Source organism: Erythrolamprus reginae, chromosome 4 (assembly GCF_031021105.1).
Source record: "Erythrolamprus reginae isolate rEryReg1 chromosome 4, rEryReg1.hap1, whole genome shotgun sequence".
Taxonomy (NCBI): Eukaryota; Metazoa; Chordata; class Lepidosauria; order Squamata; family Dipsadidae; genus Erythrolamprus; species Erythrolamprus reginae.
Genome location: NC_091953.1, coordinates 43,051,034 through 43,076,477, shown reverse-complemented (window position 1 = coordinate 43,076,477; position 25,444 = coordinate 43,051,034). Strand labels below are relative to the sequence as shown.

The 25,444-nt window shown below is 37.4% G+C and overlaps 1 protein-coding gene across 4 annotated transcripts in view; it reads right to left on the bottom strand.

The window, feature by feature from the left end:
• Positions 1 to 606: 606 nt before the first annotated feature.
• Positions 607 to 25,444, bottom strand: part of ARL13B (ARF like GTPase 13B) — a 52,139-nt gene continuing 27,301 nt past the window's right edge. For 3 of the 4 annotated variants that reach the window (XM_070750164.1, XM_070750163.1, XM_070750165.1), the window contains exons 6-11: positions 21,808 to 22,010; positions 19,115 to 19,229; positions 17,287 to 17,542; positions 16,600 to 16,713; positions 10,314 to 10,382; positions 607 to 2,822 (exon numbers count right to left, since the gene is read on the bottom strand). In XM_070750164.1, the coding sequence (XP_070606265.1) occupies positions 2,746 to 2,822; positions 10,314 to 10,382; positions 16,600 to 16,713; positions 17,287 to 17,542; positions 19,115 to 19,229; positions 21,808 to 22,010 (834 nt within the window). In that variant the 3' untranslated portion in view covers positions 607 to 2,745. Of the gene's footprint in view, positions 2,823 to 9,028; positions 9,068 to 10,313; positions 10,383 to 16,599; positions 16,714 to 17,286; positions 17,543 to 19,114; positions 19,230 to 21,807; positions 22,011 to 25,444 lie in introns of all 4 variants that reach the window. The other variant, XM_070750166.1, reaches the window with a different exon arrangement.

Genomic DNA, 25,444 nt, shown 5'->3' with positions numbered 1-25,444 from the left:
AGTCTTGAACAAAATAAGGAACTGGATGAATCCCAACTAGCTGATGTTTGTAAGTTATCATCTACTGTGTCTGTCATTTATGCAAAGAAGTAGGTTTGCAGTTTTCTAAGTAATGATAGGATATGCTAGACCCAGACTCTACAGCAGAGATAAGCAACCTGCTACTTTGTAGGTGTTAATATGTTGTATGTAGTCCAAAAGTTGTTAAGACTCCAAATTGCTAACTCTTGCTCTACGTTAGGGCTGTGCAAGTCTGGAAAAAGTAGTAGCTGCTTTAAAGTACATTAACTTCAATGAACTGACTCCTTAAAGTTGTTTCACAGTTTCAATCGTATAAAGCACTGCTTTTTCCCCTAGGGATCGATTGGAAATGGTTGGTAAAATGAACAATGGAGAAGTGATGTGCTCACAGAAGAGACAAGGTATTTTTAAAAAATAATTTCTGAAACAGAAGCCTTACTCCATCCAACCGTGTACTCAAATAGTTTGGGAAAAATTGAAAATTTATCGCACTTCAACTGGTTTCTTTAGCAAGTCATTAATGAAACTTACTGACAATTTAAAAAAATAAAAATTCTGTTTCAGATAAAGTGAATTATACTATGAAATATTCAATCACATTTCTGTGTATCTTTATTTCAGACATAAAAACATTAAATATACTATTCAATAAATAATCCATAATAAACAAAAGGAAAGTCAATATGTTAAAAACATATTCCTAGTACTTATACATCTGGTAACAACAAAAATCCCATGAATATATTTCATTATTGAATCTATTTCCACTAATAAAATAGAAGGTAAATAATTCTTCCTAACCATGAGTTCTCCAGACAGATAATCTATTTGAATAAGATTTTGAAGACTGGAGGCAGGGAAAAATACAGAATGGGTTAGGAGGAAGTATTATTGCATAAGCCTTGAGAGGAAAAACTGTTTTTGAGCTTCAAAAAGGAGGACAGTCCTTAACGGTTTTGAGTTTAACTAAAAGGAGAAATGAAAAACAAACTTCAATTTTTGCAATCTAAAAATCCAGGAATTGCATATATATGGAAACAATCATGTACCATGAATTATGCACTTTATCTTTTATGTTAGCCAGAAAGTAATCTTACAACAGCAATCTCATTTAGCTTGTGTGCAAGCCACAGACTATGCTTATGAGATTATTTTTATATGGCTTTAGGATACATACAGATCATTTACGAAAGGATTCAAACCAATAATTTCATGACATGGGCATTACTATTATAAAGCAGAACAAAACATTACTTTAAACTGCAAAGAAACAGAAGCTTTTGAATAAGATGCTGCTGGAAGGTGAAAATTTCCAAACATCATTACATTCACAGATTTTTCACTTTAGTGTTAAGGCTTTATGATATTTGTAAGCCATTCAATTACTTTCACTATCTGGGCATACAGAGAAACCTCTGATCATATGCACATTTTCGATCATTTACCTCTAATAGGCAATGAAGAAAAAGAAAGTAAAAATTGAATTCTAATGTGTTTTTTTTAAAGAAAGGCATTTAAACATTTTTAGAAATGTTCATTTTTAGAATAATATTTGCAATTATTAACAACTGAAGCAATAAAAAAATCTTCAGGGGAGAAAGATAACTTTTTTATGTATAAACATTTTCATTTATTTCAGCATAATGGGAAAACGTGTCTGCATGAATGAAATAAAGGTTGTGGAGTAATCTGAATTCAGATCCAAAGTTTGGATTGTAAAGGAACAAGAACTTTGCATCCACCTATTACTCTTTAAAACAATTAAGCTTGCCCCATAAGCCTGGGAGAAGATACATTTGTTACATTTGGTGTAATGAGTTATAACTCAATTGTACAATTCTACTTCTACTTACTTTAAAGTGACCTACAGCCCTAGTTCCCCAATTCATATGTTTACATGTTTTCTAAAATGAAACGAATACTGCAAGAGCAGTAGCCATAAATATTCTATACAGTACTGGAAGGACATTTCTTTCTATCCTTTGGAAAGTCAAAAGCTCCAAGAACACAAAATTAATGGTGTCAATTAACTCCAAAAGTGCTGTTTCCCATCAAGGAAAACATGAATACAGTTTCCTTCCAAAACACATTTCTTTCTGATGGACCAAGAACAAGATAAAACGACATAATTAACAATTAGGCAAACTGTGAAGCAAATCACAGACAAGTATATTGCTTTTTCAAAAAAATGTAGTAGATACTTATGAATATAAGTAGGCATTTTAATGTCAAAATAGTTCTGCTGACCAAATAATTTCTTAAAAACAAATAAAATACTATAAAAATATATCAACTTATTTAAATGTACAGTTCATGTTTTTCCCATTTGAGCATGCATGTACTTAAAAAAAACCTCTTGAAGTGTTGAATTATAGAAAAATATTTATCCAAAATTGAAAGCATGTATGTGCATAATCAAGTTGAATTTGGTCTTGAGAATATTGTTTCCAGCAAGGGGAAAAAAATATCCTGTTGTCATTTATTTTCCAAGAATTCTGCTTGTATGAGTTTCCTTGTTCCATATTAACGTTGAAGAGCAGCTGGTAAATTGAGGAAGCAGGATTGTTAACTTTTAGAAGAAACATCCTTAGCAGGAACCCAATGTAACCGTGATGCCCTTGTCCAGCAACTTGTAAGAACAGCAGGTATCTCTTCAAAAAAGAAAGGAATGTCTAATGTAATGTTATTTTAGATTCCTCTTGAAAGCTACAAAATGACTGCTGGTTAAGAAATTATACCATGCATATCGCTATTAGGTCTTTGATGTATAGCAAGTGGTGGCAATGGCTTTCCATAGAAATCTAAAACACAAATTAGAAAAGAGATCAAATTAACAGACAATAAAGCTCTTATCCAACTATTGTGAATTGAACAGAAAAAAGGCATGGAATTCTCTGCTTATTTAATATGGCTACAGAAATCTTTAGCTTTCATGTGATAATTCTATCTTGTGCAAAATATATACTGAAAGATACATGTTTGTTATACATGTTTATCAGTTTCACAATCTTTTTTAATACATTTTTGTTATTCCTTCTGGCTATAACTTTTATTTTCAGAATGACTTGAAAGAGAGAAACACACGTTAAACAGTTTTCGAATTACAAATACTCAGTCCACAACTACTCTATCCTAGACATAAAAAAAATGTAAAGGACCTTGTTCCCAACTGCTACAAATTAATAATGTTGAAAACATAAAATGAGTTTTTAGTTCAATATAATGAGAACAATCTAAGTTGATGGAATACCAGACGGCAAGTATTCTTTATTATATATAGTTATCTCAAAAATCCCTGTTATTGCCACTCTTAACCCACTTTATGTTTCATACATTATATATTGATTTAAAGTAGATATAAGCCTTAGTGATTTGGAGATGTGAATGGCAGTTAGCACTCAGTTGCAAAACCAAGTATCCAAGGATTTTTATGACAATGTATTTTTTTAACATAAGCAGAATTTCAAAGAGGAAAAGAAGGCAAGTGTCAAAATATTAAACCATGTTACAGCAGAACAGAAAAATCCTTTTTTTTTAAAATACATACATCATGCAGGCTTAGAATATGCAAAATTATAAAGCTATAAAAAGATAGTGGATGCATTCTGAGGAGGCAGAACAGGATGTTGCATTCACCAGTTTTTAGGGTATTTTTTACTTTTAATTGTGTTGATTATATATTTTAAAGTCATATGGATTGGAATATCATGTTTTGTTTAGTTTATCAAAACTCCTCCTTCCTCACCAGATGTAAATTGCTAATCAATCTTATCTGTTAAAACTGTTTAAACTCTACAACAAAGAAAACCTATGAAATTTCAATCTGTTGTTGTTGTTGTTATTGTTATTGCGGACCCTCTGAGGGGGTCAATAATCCCCCAACCAGGGTAATGGATGGACAGATGGAATTGTCCTTGGGAGGAAAAACCCACAGCCACTCTATCTTATCAGGGTTGAGTTTGAGTCTGTTGACACCCATCCAGACCCTAACAGCCTCCAGGCACCAGCACATCACTTCCACTGCTTTGTTGACTGGACATGGGGTGGAGATGTACAGCTGGGTATCATCAGCATACTGATGATACCTCACCCCATGCCCTTGGATGATCTCGCCCAGCGGTTTCATGTAGATATTAAATAGCAGGGGGGAGAGGACCGACCCCTGAGGCACCATACAAGGGAGCGACCTAGAGGTCGACCTCTGACCCTCCACTAACACCGACTGTGAGCGACAGGAGAGATAGGAGGAGAACCACTGAAGGACAGTGCCTCCCACTCCCAACCCTTCCAGCCAGCACAGAAGGATACCATGGTGGATGATATTGAAAGCCGCTGAGAGGTCAAGAAACACCAGTACAGAGGATAAACCCCTGTCCCAGGCCCGCCAGAGATCATCCATCAACGCGACCAAAGCAGTTTCCGTGCTGTAGCCGGGCCTGAAACCCGACTGTTGAGGGCCTGGATAATGTTGCAAGATATTAAGATATTTTTTTAAAATTTTGTTTGGCATTAACAGAATATTAAGTATGTATTTCCTATACATTTTCTATAAATCAAAAATACTTCAAGTACATAATTGGATTACGTAACGTAACTGATTTGGTTACACATCCTTACAATAATATTCTAAGATAACAAAATCCTTTTTACAGAAGAGAACTGCTGAATCATAGGTATGATGTCTTAGTCCAGTGTTTTCTTTATCTGGCCAACCTATGCTCCCGCAATATGCAGAAGCAGGGGGTAAAGACAGTCAATCATCCTGCTGATGTTCTTCTACAACTTGTATTTGAAGGCATTTACCACCAGCTGAGAGATAATATTTAGTATTCAGAGCTAATGGCCCTTAATGGAATTGTCCTTCATGATTGTATCCACTCTCTTTAAAAGAGACCCAAATTACTGGACATCACATCTTGCAATATTGAATACCAAACATTGATTGATATGTATAGAAGTACTTTTTTCAAAAACTTCAGTCAGGTTCACAGTATGACTCCTGGGCTTAGGGGTTGTTAAAAAAGGAGAAAAACTTCCCTCACTTTCTCTATCCAATGCATGATATTATATATCTCAATTATTAACTTTGCCCTCCGTCATTTATAGTTCAACTTTTAAGTTAAAGATGTTCTAGACTTTCTCATAAGGAAGGTGTTCAAGAACCTAGTAGTTTCGATTTCTGTAATCTCCCCCTTTTCCAGAAATATTATTCTTTTTAAAAATGTGGCAACAACACAGTATTCTAGATTCAAATATACCAAATTACTATAAAGGAATGGCAATGTTTTCAGTTTTATTTTCAGTCTCTTTTCTAAGGTAATGATCACAAGCAAAAATTTTGCCTTTTTCAAAAGTGACACATGATTGGAACTTATGCCCATATCTGCAGTCAAACTGATGGCCTTCACCAGTGGCACACATCTATGATTGTCATAACATCACCATTGTAACTATCACAGCCAGCTTCTGAAAAGCAAAATTGGCAGGAGAACTGGCAGTAAGTTGCAAGGCACAATCATGTGACACCACACTTAACCATGAGTGATCTGCTTAATGACTACAGTAGAGCTAATGTCATTAAGTCAGGTGCAGTCATGATGTTTCATATAACAATCATACTACTTCATACTAGTTTTTAAGTTGCAGTTTTTAAGAGAGGCCTATCTGTATCTAATAATTCTACAATTTGGAATTGTGGCTTCTCTATTCTGTTGCTAAATTTTCCCTGATATTTAAGATTCTGGAGGTAAGGGTCATTGTGTTCCTTCCCCACTCTAGTTTCCTGCCCTGTTCATTTCGCCAAAGCTTCTTGTGATGTCATTGTTGCCTTGCCTTCCCCAGATTCAGATGAAGATGTATAGTGACAGACTGTGTAATACTATAGCCAAAACAAATCTGACAACCAAGGAAACAGCTGAAGCCAAGCTAAACACAAAGCTTCTTGTGAGTCCCACACAAGGAAATTATTCTGGTTGGGGCTCCTCATCCTCCGATAGTTCCAGGCTTGTAGCATTGTCCTCCAGCAGAGTGATGATAGGAACTACCTCTCTTCCTCCTCCTGGTCCTTATCCACTAGATTACCAAAGATCAGACCTCTACCCTGGATGAATTCCACATCCTTATCCAGAGTTGATGCTCCCTCTGGCGGTAAGAGGCTGCCTGTAGTCAGTTGTCCTGTTGCCAAGCCTTCTGGATGTCTGCCGCAATGGCTTGTTGGATTGCTTCAGTGAATAAGGCTCGCATATCATCAGGCAGGAGGACTTGGCCTCTGCATCTTGTCAAAGTCTATCTGCAATGGGTGTGAGTATGGCTTCTGGAGGAGCCCATTTGGGTGGAGACACAGAGGAGACCCCTTCTGATAAGGGGAGAAAATCCACCCCTGGACTCCACATTTGGCCATCTTGAGTTAGGCAAAATGGAGTCCACAAACAGGTTATCTCTAACTTGCCCAAATGAGCGGAGTTTGGGGAGGTTGTGGAATTATATTTGGCTGCTGCTTTCTTATACAACTTGTCTAGTGCCTTATGGTGACACTTTTCTGCTGCCTTCATGACACTGGAAGTCTCGGAAGTATGTTTTCCGGACATCTTGGGAGCCTCAGCTGCTATCTCTGTGCAAGAGGACTTGTGAGACACTCTGTAACATTCCTGGCCTTGAGAAGAGGAAGTGGTCAACTCTATTCATGACACAAACACACACACACACACACACACACCACACACACACACACACAAAGGACCAGAAGATGGTTTGCTCCCACCAAGGTGTTGATATTGAAGGGAGGCCATACCGTAAGGACATGGTAAGCAAGAAGCAGGTGAGTATTGTTGGCAGCAATTAGTTGGTTAGAAGGTTGGGTGCCGTGCCTGGGGTGTGGCATGCTGCTGACCTGGGAGCACGAGACTCCTCTGGGATGGTCAGTAGCATTAGGCTGCTTTTGTTTTATTTTAATTATCTAGTTATATTTTATTGAATATTTTTATTAGAGCCTAGAAGTAATAATCTATAAGATGGGAGGAATATGGATGACTAAAGAAGGACAGGTCCACAGGTTAGCAACTGTAGGCCACGAGGAGCCTGGCGCATGCTGTTTAGAAGGAGGAAGTCCCAACTTACTATTCAAAATGGCCGTCCACCACATGGAGCAGAGGAGGGAGGAGGGAGGAGGGCAATGGCTAAGTGTCCATTGATCTTAGGGAGGTGAGATTCTGAGCTTGCTACAGCGAAAAGGCTTAATTTGGAAAGCCGATTCCTTAAATAAGCTGGCTCTGCTGTTTCAAAGCCTTCAGAACTGCCCCAAAATGGTGGGCCCTACTCCGCTCACTCTGCTGAAGTGAAAGTGGCCCCCGGCACTCTGATCTCCCACTGAGAAGCTGAGATGTGGCTCTGCCAAGGGATCACTCCACACATTTTGTTTAGCTTCCTGACAGCCCTCAGGAAGCGAGCAAGCAAAACAAGGAAGGAAAGGTCTTGCAGGGAACTGGGCAGAGGCTTCTGTCCCCCACCTCCAGCAAAACCAGTTCCAGCAAACAACACCTCCCAATCTTCCCAGATGGAATGGACTCACAATTGAGAGATGATACGAAGGCAAACTTTTCCTTAAAACACACCAACAATTGGGAAGATAGAGAGCTATAGTACTAGCGTCCAACTCGAAGCGACTGAAGGAAGAAACTGGGGAAAGCAAGGCAACAATGACATTGCAAGAAGCTTTGGCAGGCTCAGCCCAATCAACAAGCAGACAGGATTAACCCATACATGGCTGCTATATCCACCATGAGGGAGAAAAGTTCAATTTATAAGGAAGCTAAAAATCCAAAATTCTAGTAATTATTCACATTAGCTTCTAAAACTGGAGTCAGTGGCACGTAATACTCCCAATAAATTCAGAATGAATAGTACTCAAATGATGTACAGTTTCTCTTTCATCATCTGAAATCAAAGTTGTCATGTTTTCAATGAAATTTTGACAAGAATTGAAAGAAGTTCATGCAAAATTGTAAATACAGTGGTACCTCTACTTAAGAACGCCTCTACTTAAGAACTTTTCTAGATAAGAACCGGGCGTCCAAGATTTTTTAGCCTTTACTTAAGAACCATTTTCTACTTAAGAACCTGAGCCCGGAAAAATTTCCCAGGAAATTTGAGAGTGGCACAAAGGCCCGGCCAGTTTCCTGCCATTCCCCTTTTAATCCCAGCTATCTGGGCTGCCAGAGGAGCCTTTTGGTGGTGCTTAAGGAGGCTTTGGCAGTCCAGTGTGAACGAAGCATTTTCCTTTCTCTAGGCACTTGGGCAGGGAATAAACCTCTGCCAGCTCCCTGAGAAAAGAAACGTTCCCTTTGGTCTGGGCAGATGAGGAGTCACCACAGCGAAGGAAAGGCGCCGGCTACAAAGCGAGCCAGCGAGAGGAGAGGTCTTCAGCATGGGAAAGAAGAGGCAGCAGGTAGCAACAGCAGCAGCCAGTGTATGGGAGCCGCGTACTCTTCCTCGCTGCCTCAGAGTCCCTCTCTTTTTTTTAAGCCTTAAAGTTTTGGATTGTTTTGATTCCCCTCACCTCACCTTCTTCCTTTGGCAGCGACTGTCCTCCTTCTCTTCTTCCTTCTCCTCCTCCTCCCACCCAAATTCTGAGATTTTATTTCTTTCCTAATGGGTTTGCATGCATTATTTGCTTTTACATTGATTCCTATGGGAAAAATTGCTTCTACTTAAGAACGTTTCTACTTGAGAACCTGGTCAAGGAACGAATTAAGTTCTTAAGTAGAGGTACCACTGTAATTGTATTCTTTGAGAGTTAAAAATCCAAACTTGTAGAAAGTATCTCATCTGTACAACACAAATGTGACTTACAACATGCAATCAGAAGTATTTCTTGCATAAGAATAATTCTTTCCCACTTTTTAACACAAATATTTCCCAAGGAATGACAACTTTAATTTCAGATATAATCAGGCCAATAATTAAGAGCAAAAAGATTATAATCCAAAAACATGGCCCTTCTCCTCCCTACCTCTTTTTTCTGTACTTTCATTTTCTTTTCTTTATACTCCTTAAAAAGAAATATGGATATTAAACAAACTCTTGAAAATTATACGCTTGTCTATTACAAAGGATACCAATTTATGTACATACATTTTCCATACATATTTCTAATCTAAAGTAAATTCTGAGGCCACAATGTTGCAAGTAAATTTTGAATATCTTAGTTATTATTTTACAACTCTTCCAAAAGTTGTTTCTTCATAAATTTTACTGTGAAAGAAATGGGGGTGGGGGATGAAATATATGGGGTTCGCCATATTAACTGAAAATTAACTAATTGCATTTACCATAGATGAAATAAAAATTAGTTTTTGTCTAACCATAACCTTTTTTTTTTTTACGTATAGTCTTAGGTATTCCATATTAAAGGTAAAATCTAGCCCTTAGCTAGAGAAAGTTGGATAACCTTGATCTAGTTTAATGTTACATGCTCTGAGAAGCAGGTCAAACCAGCCTCCCAAGCATTAGTCTTCTGCAGTGTTATTGATCAATATCATTTTAGAGGTCCTGAATACCAATCATACATGTATGACACATATTCTATCACTGAACAATTCTTATTAATAACAACCCTTATCCCCAATAAAGAGGATATTACAAATCAGTATTTGCTAGGAAAGAATTAAAACCTTTCATGTGCTATTAAAGATTAACAGCAAAATTATATTTTTAGAAAACCATATGCTAATAAACACTGCATTGTACTTACAAATAGTTTCTAGATATTCAGATAAGTAACCATAAGTTAGGCACACAGTGTCTTCCTGCCTAATTAACTCATAACAGTCCCCCTCAACTTGTTCACCTTATCAAATTTAGCAAGTGATTAATCTATGTTTAAGGTTCAACATTTATAGATGTTGAGAAAAGAATACAGATTGTGTGAATGCTTGTTTGCTCAGAAGAAATTTTTCTACTATTAGGTGATATTCAATATTTCTTAAAATCTTTTTATAGTAATTCATAGACGACCTTCTTTGGGAGAATAATTAAGAATGGATATGATCCTCTACATTTTAATGTGTTCCATTTTTTTTCCTCTGAGCAACATACATGACCACCTCAATAAGCAACATATTTGTCCTGAAGCAAAGAGAATGCAATAAAAATATGAACTAGATGCCACTTACATATAGTTTAAAGAGAAAAACAAGGAGTGAATATTATGGATTGTGCTTTAAAGAAGCACCAAATTAGTCAAAATGAAAGAAATAAGTCAGTGTACAAAATAAAATATATTCCTTCAAAATTACCATTATGATGAGTTTCACCAAGGGGTTCAAGTTTTCGAATTCGGTTAATTTTTGGTGTTTCCCATCCAACTGTCAAAAAATATATATATAATCAAACAGCAATTCTATAACCAAACAATCCTGATAAAGCAAATGTTCAAAAAATCTCAAGCTACTAAACCAGAATTATTGATTTACTACTGATGAGCATGGTAGATATATTGGTATAGAAGTTAATTTGCATACGAGTAATACACTTGATATTGAAAATTTATTCCCTGGATGTGGATAAATGCATAGCATTTAATAAACAAGTAAAGCAATATTCTATAGTTTTTACAACCCTGTCCCCCACTCAAAAAATAAAATAAGACAAAAATATCTTTAGTTTCCAATTAAAAAAATATTTTGTTGAGTTCTTTCTCTCTCTAGTTCAGTTGAGGAATAAGGTATTATTCTTTTTATAAAAGGAATAAAAATAAAAATAAATAAAAAGCAATGCTTTTTTTTACTTGCCACGTAAATTTCTGAGATGAAATATTGGGAGCACAAGAGTACAACAGAATAAAACAGAGAAACTATGTCATTTCTAACAGTTGAGTCCAGAAACTACAGGAAAGCTTGAGAAAGAGACTAAGAGTAAAGCTGCCTTAACAATGTATGTTATGTGGAAGAATTATTTAATAAACTTTCAAGATCTTTTTCCGGGGTGGGTACCCTCCTCAGGTATAGTTTTTTTTATTTTTCTCTCCAGATAAATTCTTACAGTAAACACATACCACCTATTTTTGTTACAATAAAATAGTATCAAATCAGTAAATCATACATAATCAACAAATAAATTATTAATTCCCCTCTATTTAATTTTGGCATCAATCACACTCCCTTACCTCTTCCTCTAATTTTGTCATCCAGATACACTCAATTACCCTATAATTATATCCACCATTAATGTTCCTTTACTTATCAGAAAACAAAACAGTATCCCTAATATTTTAAAAATAAGAAAACTAAGCTGTAGTGCTTATTCTTATACATTTTAAAAGGAGAAAAAACTAAGAACCCTTATACAACCTTATTTTAACCATTACATAATAAAAACCTTACCCATAAAAGCCATAGCAAGGGGGGAAAACATATCTAACTTTATACATTCATATTACTAAATTCAATCAATTCATATCACCTTAGTATCTTTTAATACTTTCATATACACTGCTCAAGAAAATAAAGGGGACACTCAACGAACACAGCCTAGATCTGAATGAATGAAATATTCTCATTGAATACTTTGTTCTGTACAAAGTTGAATGCGCACAACAGCATGTGAAATTTATTGTCAATCAGTGTTGCTTCCTAAGAAGACAGTTTGATTTCACAGAAGTTTGATTTACTTGGAGTTATATTGTGCTGTTTAAGTGTTCCCTTTATTTTTTGAGAAGTATATATGTATACTTCTAAATTTACTAAATATAGTTGAAAAGAAAAAACAAGAGGAAAATAAAATTATTATAAAATATTCAAAATTCAATCACCCTTTTTAAAATTCCCCCTTCTCTTGTCTAATTCCAAGAATTTTCTATTTCTTTTTCTTCTTCTTTCCCCTACTTCTCTTTAGTTGTCCCATCTTTACCAAACTCATCTTTTTATCTTCCTTTATTTTTTTAATCTCCATTTTAACTTCTTTTCCATTTAACCCTATCCAGTGCCTCTGCTTACATCCCTTCCATTTTTATTAGTGCTAAAAGTAGTAAAATCACCTTATGCAACATGACCATTGAACCCATCATTAATCAAACCCTTTTCAAAATATGACGGTCTTGGTATATTCGGGTTTCTTCCCGTGTAGGATTTGGAAATTTCTGGCGACGTTTCGACGAGGTCTCACTCGTCATCTTCAGGCTGGTGTTTCTGTCCTTATTCTCAGGCGAACACTGCGAGACCTGAGCTGCATTCCTTCTATAAATACTGGTGGCTGGGTGTGGTTTGATGGCTCAGCAATTGCCTGCTGTGTAGAAACTTCCTGGTGAGTCAGTGGGGTAACAATTGGGGTCGTTGATGTAGCTGAGGTATGCTGATTAGATAATGGTTGTAGATTAGGCGTGATATCCTGAGTAGTTGGAACTTGCAGGCTATCACGCCTAATCTACAACCATTAACTAATCAGCATACCTCAGCTACATCAACGACCCCAATTGTTACCCCACTGACTCACCAGGAAGTTTCTACACAGCAGGCAATTGCTGAGCCATCAAACCACACCCAGCCACCAGTATTTATAGAAGGAATGCAGCTCAGGTCTCGCAGTGTTCGCCTGAGAACAAGGACAGAAACACCAGGCTGAAGATGACGAGTGAGACCTCGTCGAAACATCGCCAGAAATTTCCAAATCCTACACGGGAAGAAACCCGAATATACCAAGACCGTCATACCTGTACCCGTGAAAATCTACGAATATATATATATATTCGTAGATTTTCACGGGTATATATGTCCTTCAATTTGTACAACTTTAATCTCATCACTATTTTTATACTGTCCATCTTGTTCTGTAGCTTCTTCTTCAATTCTACTGCAATAAATGACAATTTGGATGTCTCCTTGACATCCAAAGCTTCCTGTGTGCCTCCTTCTATTTCACTTGTAATCCAGTACCATTCTTTATCGCGTCATTAAGTTCTTTGAAGCTTTACAAAGATCAATAAACAGATCTCATCTCCTGAATCTCCATCTTTTTCTTCTCTTGTACTTCATTTAACCCTGCTGTTCTGTTCGGGTCTGTGAGACCCGAAATCAAGGTTTGAGACCCTGTAAAAAATTTTCCCTGCATATCTGAAACTTGAAATTTCATGACTTTTCATCATTTCAGGGGTTCTCTCTATGAGAATTTTTTTTGGGGGGTGGGAGGTTTCTTTCTTGCTGAAAAAAAAAAACTCCCTAATGTTATGTTCCCGGGTCACCCTGACCCGGACCGAAAACTCTTCATTTGCAGTGCTTATGTTTGGTCTTTTTGAAAGCTTTTTTCACTTGGAAAGTAGTCTGAACATTTCTTCACACAATGGAATGAAAATTGAACTGAAAAAATTAATCCTTATTGGTTTATTTTGCCCATAAATGTGCCTCCCCCCCCGTTTTTGTGAAAGTTTTTTCAATTTATGGATAGTTTTGCTTGCAAAATGCAGTCTATTTTACTGGAGTTGGTGTGGGAATGGTACCTTGAACATTTCTGAATATAAGAAAAATATAAAGGAACTGAAAAAAAATGATTCTTACTGTTTTTTTAACATCAGAAATAAGGCCTCCCCCCCCCCTGGCTGCTTGCAACAATTTTCACTTTTTATTTTTTTATGCTCCAAATCCGAAATATTCTTTAAAATCTTACGCATTCATTTACTCAATTTAACAATGCTGATCATCAAAAAAATATTTGTGGGGGTGGGGGAAAAAATTTTTTCTTGGCAAAAAAAATAGTCACCTTTACTCTGTTCGGGTCATATAGACCCGGATCAAAATGATTTTTTTTAGGTACTTGAATTTGGTCTTTTTGAAAACTTTTTCCACTGGAAAACTAGTTTGAACATTTATGAACATAATGATATGAAAATTGAACTGGAAAAATTGAGACTTATATTTTTATTTTGATCAAAAAGCCCCTCCCCCCATCCTTTTTGAATTTCGTGTCAATTTATATTTTTTAAGGCTACAAATCCCTAAGGAATTTTCCCCCAAAAGGTTTGATATACTAAATTGAACAATCCTGAACATAAGAAAAATATAAATGAACTGAAAAAAATGACTCTTATTGGTTTATTGTTTTATACTCGAGTATAAGCCTACTCGAGTATAAGCCTATTTGAGTATAAGCATGGGGGCCCATTTATGAGCAAAATAAACCAATAAGGATCATTTTTTCAGTTTAATTTTCATATCATTATGTTCAGAAAGGTTCAAGCTACCAATCCCACACCAAAATAGAATAGTAAAATAGAATGCATTTTGCAGGCAAAATTATCAATAAACTCAAGTTTTGATATACTAAATTGAACAATCCTAAACATAAGAAAAATAGAAATGAACTGAAAAAAAATGATTCTTATTGGTTTATTTTTGAATATAAGACCATATCATTTTATACTCGAGTATAAGCCTACTCGAGTATAAGCCTATTTGAGTATAAGCATGGGGGCCCATTTATGAGCAAAATAAACCAATAAGGATTAATTTTCTCAGTTCAATTTTCATATCATTGTGTGCAGAAATGTTCAAGCTACCAATCCCACACCAACTTTAGTAAAATAGAATGGATTTTGCAAGCAAAACTATCCATAAATTGAAAAAACTTTCACAAAAACGGGGGGGGAGGCACATTTATGTGCAAAATAAACCAATAAGGATTAATTTTTTCAGTTCAATTTTCATTCCATTGTGTGCAGAAATGTTCAAACATGTTTCCAGGTGAAAAAAGCTTTCAAAAAGACCAAACATAAGCACTGCAAATGAAGAGTTTTCGGTCCGGGTCAGGGTGACCCGGGAACATAACATTAGGAACTTTTTTCGAACAGAACAGCAGGGTTAAAGTTCAAACTTTCCTTATCGCTTTTATAGTACAAAAGCCAACAACAAGGCTCTACTTAGTCCAAATATCTTCTTTCTTCAAGGTCACATCTGGACAGACACAAACTCAAACTCATTCTCACAGATACAACCTCTGTCAATAGATGGCACCAATACAAAAACCTCAGATATTTTGCTTCTTTTTTAAATATTTCTTTTAATAATACCTTTTAAGTCCAAACAGAATTGAAAACTTTCAAATTCAAAGTTCTTCTAACTCACTTTTAAGTCAAAAAAAGAAACTCTTTCAACATGGATTTTAGTTACAGCTTTCTAGCTTCATTCATCACAAATTGAACAGTTCAAGTATCAATTTAGCTGCTTCCCCCAGCTTCTCTGTATAGTTCCACCATTAATCAAAAGACACAGTTTAAAAAGTTTTTCCTCTGGCGTAAATGCTCAGCATACGCAACAGTACTCTGTCTCTTCTTCCTCCAGTACAACACTTACACTCTCTTTTTTCTCCAGGTGACTTCCATTTGTTAGATCCAATCTTCCTGTTACGTAGTTTCCACAGCTAAGAACGGCTAGCTATTTTCACACTGCTGCTGCTGGAGGCTCTCAGACGGTCCTCCGTGGGGTATGTTGACCCCAAAATGGACTTCCAATCAGGTCCCCTTCTTCACCTCCCCTTCAGGGAGGTTCTGGGCTGATTCAAAATTTAATCAGCACTCCCAAGCAGCGGGGATTTGGTGTTCCCCGCAGATGCGAAAGGAACGCCGTGTTGCCACAGCAGATGACCACACCCCTCTCCATCAAGCTTTCAAGATTCTGTACTATTATTCTATTAGCAACAAATATGTTTCCAGAAATTCACATGATTTTTGTTTTATGTGTTTGTGAGCCATAATCTGGAAAGATCTTTATGGTGACTTGGGTAATATATGTTGTAGTCCGCCAGCAGCCTGATGAGTTGGCAGCAGAGTTGGCCAACGAGGAGGCTAGGGAAGAACCTGGGTCAGACATGGAATCAGGAGAAGGCTAGGTGCCAGAGGCAAGGATCCAGCCAGGGCCACTGAGAGTGTGTCAATCTGCGTATGCACAGAGCTGCCAGAAAGCAAGAACAGTTACAGAGGAAAGGGACTATTTGGGAGTAAGACTTGGGGATAATTGGCCCCTCCCATAGTCTATATAAGTAGAGAACATGACAGGGATTGTTGCAGGAAGCAACTCAGTTCAAGTTAGCGCTTGTCATTGCAACTCGAACTCAGTTTTTGTTCCTATTTGAACCTGCCAAGTTTTTCCTGCAAATTGGTCCTTGGCAATTTGCTAAAGAAGAGCAAGGTTCCTGTGTGTTATTTGTCTCTTCCTGAAAGACTTTTGTCAGACTTATTTTCCTTTGTTTGGACTTATTATGGCTGGTAATGAAAATAATTATCAGTCATTACAAATAAAAAAATATCTGTGGGATGCCATTTGTACCATCTTATTTAATCAGGAAGCCTAGGTCAGAACAAAACAACTTTCCCACACAAGTTATACATAGTATAATTAAGGCAGAATTACTCTAAATCTCTTTCTCATGCTTTTCTTTTCCCTTCTTTATGTTCCCAAGATTTGTTTGACATGTCATCATTTAACAGTGCCATATACTTAATCTACGTATCTTTCCTTTTGAAATATTTCATGTTAAGTTGTGTTATTGATGTATTCAACACCTCAACTTTTAAACTCTGATGCACATTGTACTTACCTGGTGTATGAGTTACAATTGGAGTAGGAAGCGGGGAAACAATTTCTTCTGTATTGACTGGTTCAACTCGATTTCTTTTTAATTTTAGCTTCTTTGCTTTCTTTTTACTGTTTTCTAAACCAAGAATAAATAAAATCAATGATGTTACATAAATAATTTGAACTACAATTGGAAGCTTCAATGCTTACATAAAGACAGATTTTAATCAGAGTGTAACAAAACTTTATTTGGTAATAAGCACACAGTTCTTAATTATGTAGACATAATGTTCAGTTAAGACTATATATTCCTGATAGACTATTGGAATTTAAATTTGTCACCTAATAAAAATGTGTATCAATTACTTGGAAGCTCATTAAATTTTCCAATCCTTTTAAAAAATGCTGCCATATTCTCCTTTCTCTCCAATGTTGAAATATACTTTTGAAAAGCTAACCCAAATCATGAGGTATTTTATCCTCTGCAAACCTCAATATAAATTAAATAAGAGCTGTCTTTCTCACTCAAGTTTCTTTAAATCAAAAAATGTGAAAGAATTCTAAATAATTTTGCTGGTTTTTTTTCAGAGTAAATGAAAAAGTTTCATCAGTTCTTACTAAATTATTCTGAGAAATCAGAAGGAGCGTATGCAAAGACCGAAGAGAAATTTGATGGTAACACAGAATTTACAAATCCTTATCACTCTACCTGTTCCTGCATTTAAAGTGACATTATCACCAGAGTCAAGACTTTCTGAGATCTGCTGGTCATTCTCATCTTCATGTTCCATTTGTTGTGTTAGTGCAGATTTATAGTTTTCTATAAGTCTCTGTTCATTAGATTGTTCACTGTTCAGACTCTGAACGTCTATTATCTCCTGATTTGTTTTAGGTTTCAAAGCAATAGCAATATTTTCATTCTCTTCCCTTTGCCTCTTCTTCTCTTTTTCAATTTTCTTTTCATTCTAACAGAATACAGAAGAAAATGCCATTTATTAAAGCAGCATTTCAAGTGTTATTTGGGGAGGAGTTAATGTCAACAACAAATCAGAGAATACTTAAAAGAAGTACTGAAATACATTTTATATATTAAATTTACAAAACTGTTTTTAATGCATTATTATGGATTTACACCAAGCACTAAATCAAGATTTTTTTAAATAACTGCACTTTTAGATTCTCAAGATACTTTGGTGTTTTCCACAACAACTTTGCAGATAGTGCAGCAAACACATACATGAATAAAAATCATGGCCAGCTTAAGATATTTATGTCTTTATACTATCCCTTCATACTAGACAACAAATCATCAACAATATAAAATAATCTTCAATTTCATATAATGGAACCTCTAATTAATATTCAGCTCTTCTAAGAAAACTGTTTATATAACTTTACAACCTCGGTGGTGCAATGCTTAGAGTGCAGTACTGCAAGCTACTTCTGCCAATCGTTGGCTGCCAGCAGTTTGGCAGATCAGACCTCAGTAGGCTCAAGGTTGACTAAGCCTTCCATCTTTCCAAGGTCGTTTGGGGGCAATATGCTTACTTTGGTGGATTGTTGCGGGCAATATGCTTACTCTCTATAAACCTCTGCAAAGCGCTTAGAGAAGGACGTAAAGCATTGTGAAGCAGTATATAAATCTAAATGCTATTGCTTTTGCTACATTTTAATTGCTTTGAATTTCAGGTAGTTGAAATTTTACTATGCAAAAATTTTCATTGGCCTTAGTTCTTTCTCCGAGCGCTTCGGGAATGCCTGCCCTGCCTCTACTGCAGCCCCCTTGCTGAACATCCAGGACGAAAGCGCTCTCAGCGAAGGGGCTGCGAGAGGGGCGGGGCGGGCATTCCCGAAGCACATGGAGAAAACCCTCTCTCGCAGCCCCCTGGCTGGGAGCACGGATGAGGAGGAGAAGAAGCCGCAGCCGCTACAGCGACCGCCGCAGGAGAAGTTGCGCCCCAAGGCAGGAGGCGAAGGAGGAGAAAGCTGGAGGGGGGGATCGGGCGGAAGCGCCGTGAGGCCAGGGGCGCGAGGGCACCGTGGGGAGGCAGGGGTGGCCGCAGCTCCCTTTCCTTCTACCCATGTCTACTGCCGGCGCCTCCCTGCCCCCTTCCCCCCCGCGGGCTGGCAGGGGGATGGGGAATGCGCGCCCGTAGAAAAATACAAACTACTTTGGTATAGTCAGGTGAGAAAGGTTGCAAAAGAAATTTTGATAGAGATTTATCAAAAAAATATTTCGTTATATAGCAATGGATTCAAATTTCCCAATAAATTAAAATTAAATCAAACAAAAGGAGGTAGTAGACAAGCAAACATAGTAATTAAAAACGAAGATCTAAATAACAGGAACAAGAAAAATAAAATAGAAAGCAAAGCAAAAATAAATAAATAACCAGATAAGATAAAGGAAAGGAAAAAGAGACAAATATAAAAGAAAGGAATTTGAATTTGTTTCAAAAATATAATACTGGCTAAAGCACTCGTGAACAATGAATTGATTTTTCACAAATATTTCCCATGGGCAATTGCTCCAATACCTTAGTGATTACAGTTGATATGGGCTGAAATGGGTTTCCAGTTACAAGCTCAGGGTCTTCTTCATCCAAAACGCTCCTTCCTTCCCGTTCATTTTCTTCTTTCTCTTTCTGTTCTCTGATTATTTTTTAAGAAAAAAAAATGAATCAACTAAAATTAAAAATTCTTAGAATATTACAAATTTTGAAACAGTTTATAAGCATTACATCAAAAAGCAGTAAAGTTTTATTAATGAACTTGTAAAAGATGGATGTGAAGTTCAAAGAACTGACCTGAAGTCAAACAATTGATATGAAATGTTGCGTACAATTCTCCTGCTCCCCCCCGAGCCGAAAACCCAAAGGCGGTCTGCTGCCGCCCGCTTGAGCCAGGAGGCATTCAGGGCGAAGTGCATGGAGGAATGGGAAGCTGAAGCCACCGGCGTTTGAGCTTCCCATTCCTCCACGCCCTGCCTGCCTCCTGGCTCAAGCGGGAGGCAGCAGACCGCCTTTGGATTTTCGGCTCGGGGGGAGGGAGTTAGAAAGGTCCTCCTGCTCCCCCCTGAGCCAAAAACCTAAAGGCGGTCTGTTGCCGCCTGCTTGAGCCAGGAAGCATTCAGGGCGAAGTGCATGGAGGAATGGGAAGCTGAAGCCACCAGCGTTTGAGCTTCTCATTCCTCCACGCCCTGAATGCCTCCTGGCTCAAGCGGGTGGCAGCAGACCGCCTTTGGGTTTTTGGCTCAGGGGGGAGCAGGAGGACCTTCCTAACTCCCTCCCCGAGCCGAAAACCCAAAGGCGGTCTGCTGCCGCCCGCTTGAGCCAGGAGGCATTCAGGGCGAAGTGCATGGAGGAATGGGAAGCTGAAGCCACCGACGTTTGAGCTTCCCATTCCTCCACGCCCTGCCTGTCATCGTGGCTCAAGCGGGCGGCAGCAGACCACTTTTGGGTTTTTGGCTTGGGGGGAGGGAGTTAGGAAGGTCCTCCTTCTCCCCCCCCCGAGCCGAAAACCCGAAGGCAGTCTGCCGCCGCCGGCTTGAGCCAGGAGGCATTCAGGGCAAAGTGCATGGAGGGTTTGGCGTTGGGGTTCAGGAGGCTGCTGGGAAGCCTCCCGGCTGTTTTAAAAGGTGACAGCCGGGCTGCGGGGCTTCCTGGCAGTCTCCCGAACCCCGAACTTTTGCCAAACTTCCGGGTTCGGGGTTCGGGAGGCTGCTGGGAAGCCCTGCCACCCGGCTGTCACCTTTTAAAACAGCCGGGGGGCTTCTCGGCGGCCTCCCAACGCCGAACCTGGAAGTTTGGGTTTGGCGTTCGGGTTTAGTAGGACGTTGGGAAGCCCCCCGGCTGTTTTAAAAGGTGACAGCCGGGCGGCGGGGCTTCTCGGCAGCGGCGGGGGTTCGTAAGAAGAAAAAAGTTCGTAAGAAGAGGCAAATTTTTTCTGAATCCCGGGTTCGTATCTCGAGTTTTTCGTAAGACGAGGGGTTCGTATCATGAGGTACCACTGTATTTAGTCTTGATCTCCAGCTGGAGGATTTGAGCACTTCTGGGCTTTTACCAGCCTCTATGTATCCTAGCTTTGAGAGGATTGCTGATGGTGCTGACTGTTGTCAGGTCTGTCTGCCACTGCTACTGCCACAGAGAGTTTGTGAGAAAGCAAGATTATCACCACTATTGCCCATGTCTGTTGGAAAGAGAGGAGCTGCTAAGGTATCCCTAGCTTGGCCTGGTCCATATCAGCCTAAGTCTAATGCCACTCATTCTGTCTTTTAAATATCAGCCTATTTTGGCACAGTACATAGCTGATGTTAGATGGTAGAGTCATCTACATAATTTCATACTTATTTTGCGGGGTGTTCAATTATATATCCCCATTTTTAAGTTTTTACTTTATTTTATTGGTTTTTCTTGGCTTCTAAGATGGAGCATAAACAAAGTCACTGCTTCCTTATAAAAAGCAAAGCAAAAGGAGGGGAGGGGCAGAATTCCATCCACTGGCTAGAAAGAAGTGTTAAGTTTTCCTTCTTGCTAGAAGTGGCACACCTAGTCTTTTTCAAAGTCCATGTTCAGTGAACAAGTCAATACATATATTAAATTGTTAAAAACAAACACTTGTAACTAAGTGTTTCCATCAGAAGTTGGAACATATAGATGATAAATTGCTTTTGCTTTTAGCTATAATTCAAATATAATATCAAATTATGACAAATTCTGCATTTGGGGCTCTCTCAGAATCTGGGATACATTGCCCAAAATTAGCATAAAATGAGAAAATACTAATAAAGATTAACTACAGTAGCTATATTACAGGGCAAATACATCTTTTTGCTCTGCTAGTCTGAAGTAGTACCCACTTTTGCAAATCCTTCAGAGCATCTAAATGAACTTTTCCCAACCAGGCATCTACCAAGTATGGTATTAAAGCCTATAATTTTTAGCCAAGGACAAAACTGCTTTAGAATTCATCAAATATGATGAGCACCAGTATCACTGCGGACCTTATTGCTTGTCTGGAATAACCAATGGTCAGATTGGAAATGTCATTCTTAATGAGCACTATTAATACCTTTGACTATGTCATATCATGTCTGATATGAAAACACAATTATGAAAGTATTACAGCTTAAATCTAAATATTCTGGTCTTTGATGTATAGTACCTTGAAATCCAATCTGTAAAGTATTATAAAAGTTTCAGATAAATGAAAGATGACTTACTCTACCTACCTTTCTTTCCTTATCTTCTTTACTCTTTCTGCTCGCTCTCGTTTCTCTTGCTCTTCAATGGCTTTTTGTTCTGTGATGTCTTTCTGAATTCTTTCATGTAAGGCATCAAAATCTTTTGCTATAGTGTGTAACATCCAAAGTAAACCTTTCTTTATCGATTTGTCAATTTTTCTTCCATAGCCCACAATAGCAGAACAAGGCTCCTATAACCAACGGAAAAATCAGCACTACCTCATATTGTTATAGCAATATGAAATCGAACAATGTTATGGACCCACTGACAATTTCCTAAAATGATTGAATAGCACACTTGTCAATAACTTGTTCATATTTTGATCCATCCAATGATTCCATCTCACCTCTTAATGCACAACTTTCCAGATTTATTTATTTATTTGTTTGTTTGTTTATTTATTTGGATTTGGATGCCGCCCCTCTCCAAGGACTTGGGGCGGCTCACAGCATATACAAAGACACAATAGTACAGTAATCCAATTAATACACATAAAAATAATATTTAAAAATTCTAACTTTAAAAACTTTCATTAGCATCCATTCAATAAAATCATACTAAAAATGAAATAAATTTTATAGATTCAGGTTTGCCTATATGCTCTCAAAATTACTTTTCAAAAACTGCTCCCAATAAATATCCACAATAATTTATTGTCTTGAAATTCGAATTTTTTATGACAAGAATGATTAACCTTGCTGTTCAGTTCAAGAAAACTCCCTAATCTTATGTTCCCAGGTCTAGTTGACCCGGACTGCAAATTGATCATTTTAGGTACTTATATTTGGTCTTTTTGAAAGCTTTTTTCACCTGGAAACAAGTTTGAACATTTCTGCACACAATGGAATGAAAATTGAACTGAAAAAATTAATCCTTATTGGTTTATTTTGCACATAAATGTTCCTCCCCCCCCCTGTTTGTGGAATTTTTTTAGGTTTATAAGGCCGGGGGGGTGGCCCTTTTGTGGCAAAAATAAACCAATAAGAATCATTTTTTTCAGTTCATTTCTATTTTTCTTATGTTCAGGATTGTTCAAAACTTTTGGGGGAATATTCCTTAGAGATTTGTAGCCTAAAAAAAGTATAAATTGAAAAAAAAAATCAGAAAACATGGGGGGAGGGCCTTTTTGATAAAAATAAAAATATAAGCCTCAATTTATTCAGTTCAATTTTCATATCATTATGTTCATAAATGTTCAAACTAGTTTTCCAGTTGAAAAAGTTTTCAAAAAGATCAAATGCAAGTACCTAAAAAAATTCTTTTTGGTCCGGTCATATACAAACAGAAACAGACTCGAAGTGATTTTTATTTTTTTTTGCCCAGAAAAGAATTAGCCACCACCCCAAAAATATTGTTTTGATGATCAGCAATGTTAAATTGAGTAAATGAATGCATAAGATATTAAAAATATTTCGGATTTGAAGCTTGCGTAAATATAAAGTGAAAATGTTTGCAAGCAGCCGGGGGGGGGGGGCTTATTTATGATTGTAAACAACCAATAAGAAACATTTCTTTCAGTTCATTTATATTTTTCTTATATTCAGAAATGTTCAAACTACCAATCCCACACCAACTTTAGTAAAATTGAACACATTTTGCAAGCAAAACTATCCATAAATTGAAAAATATTTCACAAAAACGGGGGGGGGGGGGCACGCATTCTATCAGCAAAATAAACCAATAATAATTACTTTTTTCATTTCAATTTTCATATCATTGTGTGCAAAAATGTTCGGACTACTTTCCAAGTGAAAAAAAGTATTCAAATTGACCAAACATAAGCACTTCAAATTAAGAGTTTTCGGTCCGGCTCAGGGTGACCCGGGAACACAACTAGTGTGACTTTTTGTTTTTCAGCAAGAAAGAAACCCCCCACCCCCCAAAAAAATTCTCATAGAGAGAACCCCTGAAATGATGAAAAGTCATGAAATTTCAAGTTTCAGATATGCAGGGAAAATTTTTTACAGGGACTCAAACTTGGCTTCGGGTCACATACGACCCGAACTGAACAGCAAGGTTAAATCAATTTTTTTCCAAGAATAAAACAAATATTCTGCCACAAAACATTACACTCTGCAGTAGTCCATCTCAAACCTTTGTTACTTTGTTCTATTTCATTTCCACAATAATTTAGAATCTTCCTTTTGGTTATTTCATTATATTTCTTCTTGGCCCACTTCTGCAGAATTTAGCATCCCGTATCCACCAAACTAGCTAGAGTATCTACTTTTTATCTCCATAAGTTTCCCTATCCCTTAATATCTCTGTCTCTCTCAGTGTTTGTACCTTTCCTTACTGAAGTGATGGGTAAACTTCTTGTCATTGCATGCCAACAAAATTATGCAATGCACGCACAACCCGCACATGCATGTGTGAGCCGTCGCACTCCACCCACCCCAGCACGTGCTTGACTCCCTGTGCTCCTCCACCCCCCATGCGTGCACATGATTCTTGTGGTCCTCCTGTCCCTGCGCATTCATGCATGACCCTCTGTGCATGCACATGCAACCCCCAAGCTTCTCCCCACACATGTGTACAGACCCCTGTGCATGCATGTGCAATTCCCCAACATTCAATGCTTATAAAAACATTCATATGGGGAAGGAAATATTTCGATGCTTATAGAAAACATTCATATGGGGAAGTAAACATTTGTATGGAGAATATTGGCATTCTCCTTCCCCTGTAAATGTATGACCATCTTCACTGTATGAATAGTCATAGACTTACAACAGTTCATTTAATGACTGTTTGAAGTTGCAATGGCACTGAAAAATTTGAGTTATGATCATTTTTCACACCTATAACCATTGCAGCAATTCCATTGTCATGTGATCAAAATTCAGATGCTTGACAACTGCTTCAAATTTATTATTATTGTTGTTATTATTATTGTTGTTGTTGTTAGTAGTAGTAGTAGTAGTAGTAGTAGTAGTAGTAGTCTGCCCTTCTCCGAGGAGTCAGGGCAGCTCACAGCATATAACAATAAAGTACAAAGGCAAATCTAATTAAATTACAAATTACAAATTATGAAGATGGTTTTATCCCAGATCACCTTTTGTGACCTTCGGACAAGCAAAATCAATGGGAAAACCAAATTAACTTAACAACGTTAGTAATTTAACAACTGCAGGGATTCACTTGACAAATGTGGCAAGGAAAATTATAAAATGGGCCAAAAATCCACTTAACAACTTTCTCACTAAGCAACATAAATGTTGGACTCAATTGTGTTCGTAGGTCGAGGACTACCTGTATTAGGGAATTGTAGAAAATATAATTGTTAACAGAAACCTGTGTTTACATAGCAAGTTGTTGTTGTTGTTGTGGTGGTGGTGGTCTTTCAAATCAATCATAGTTCCTGGTGACTACATGGATATTTCCATGTAATTTTTTTATAACTTATAGGAAGTTGTGGTTCCATAACAGACCAGACGGTTTTAAAAAGGCTGAACTGATTAGCCTTCTCAGCTTAAGAACCAACAGATAGTAGTACCTGAATATTATGTTTCATCAGGAAATTAAATGCTTTAAAAAAACACCTGATATTACAGAGACTGATATTCCATTAAACATTTTTCTGAGAAATGACATTCGGAAATTTGCTTATCATCCAGGTAATAA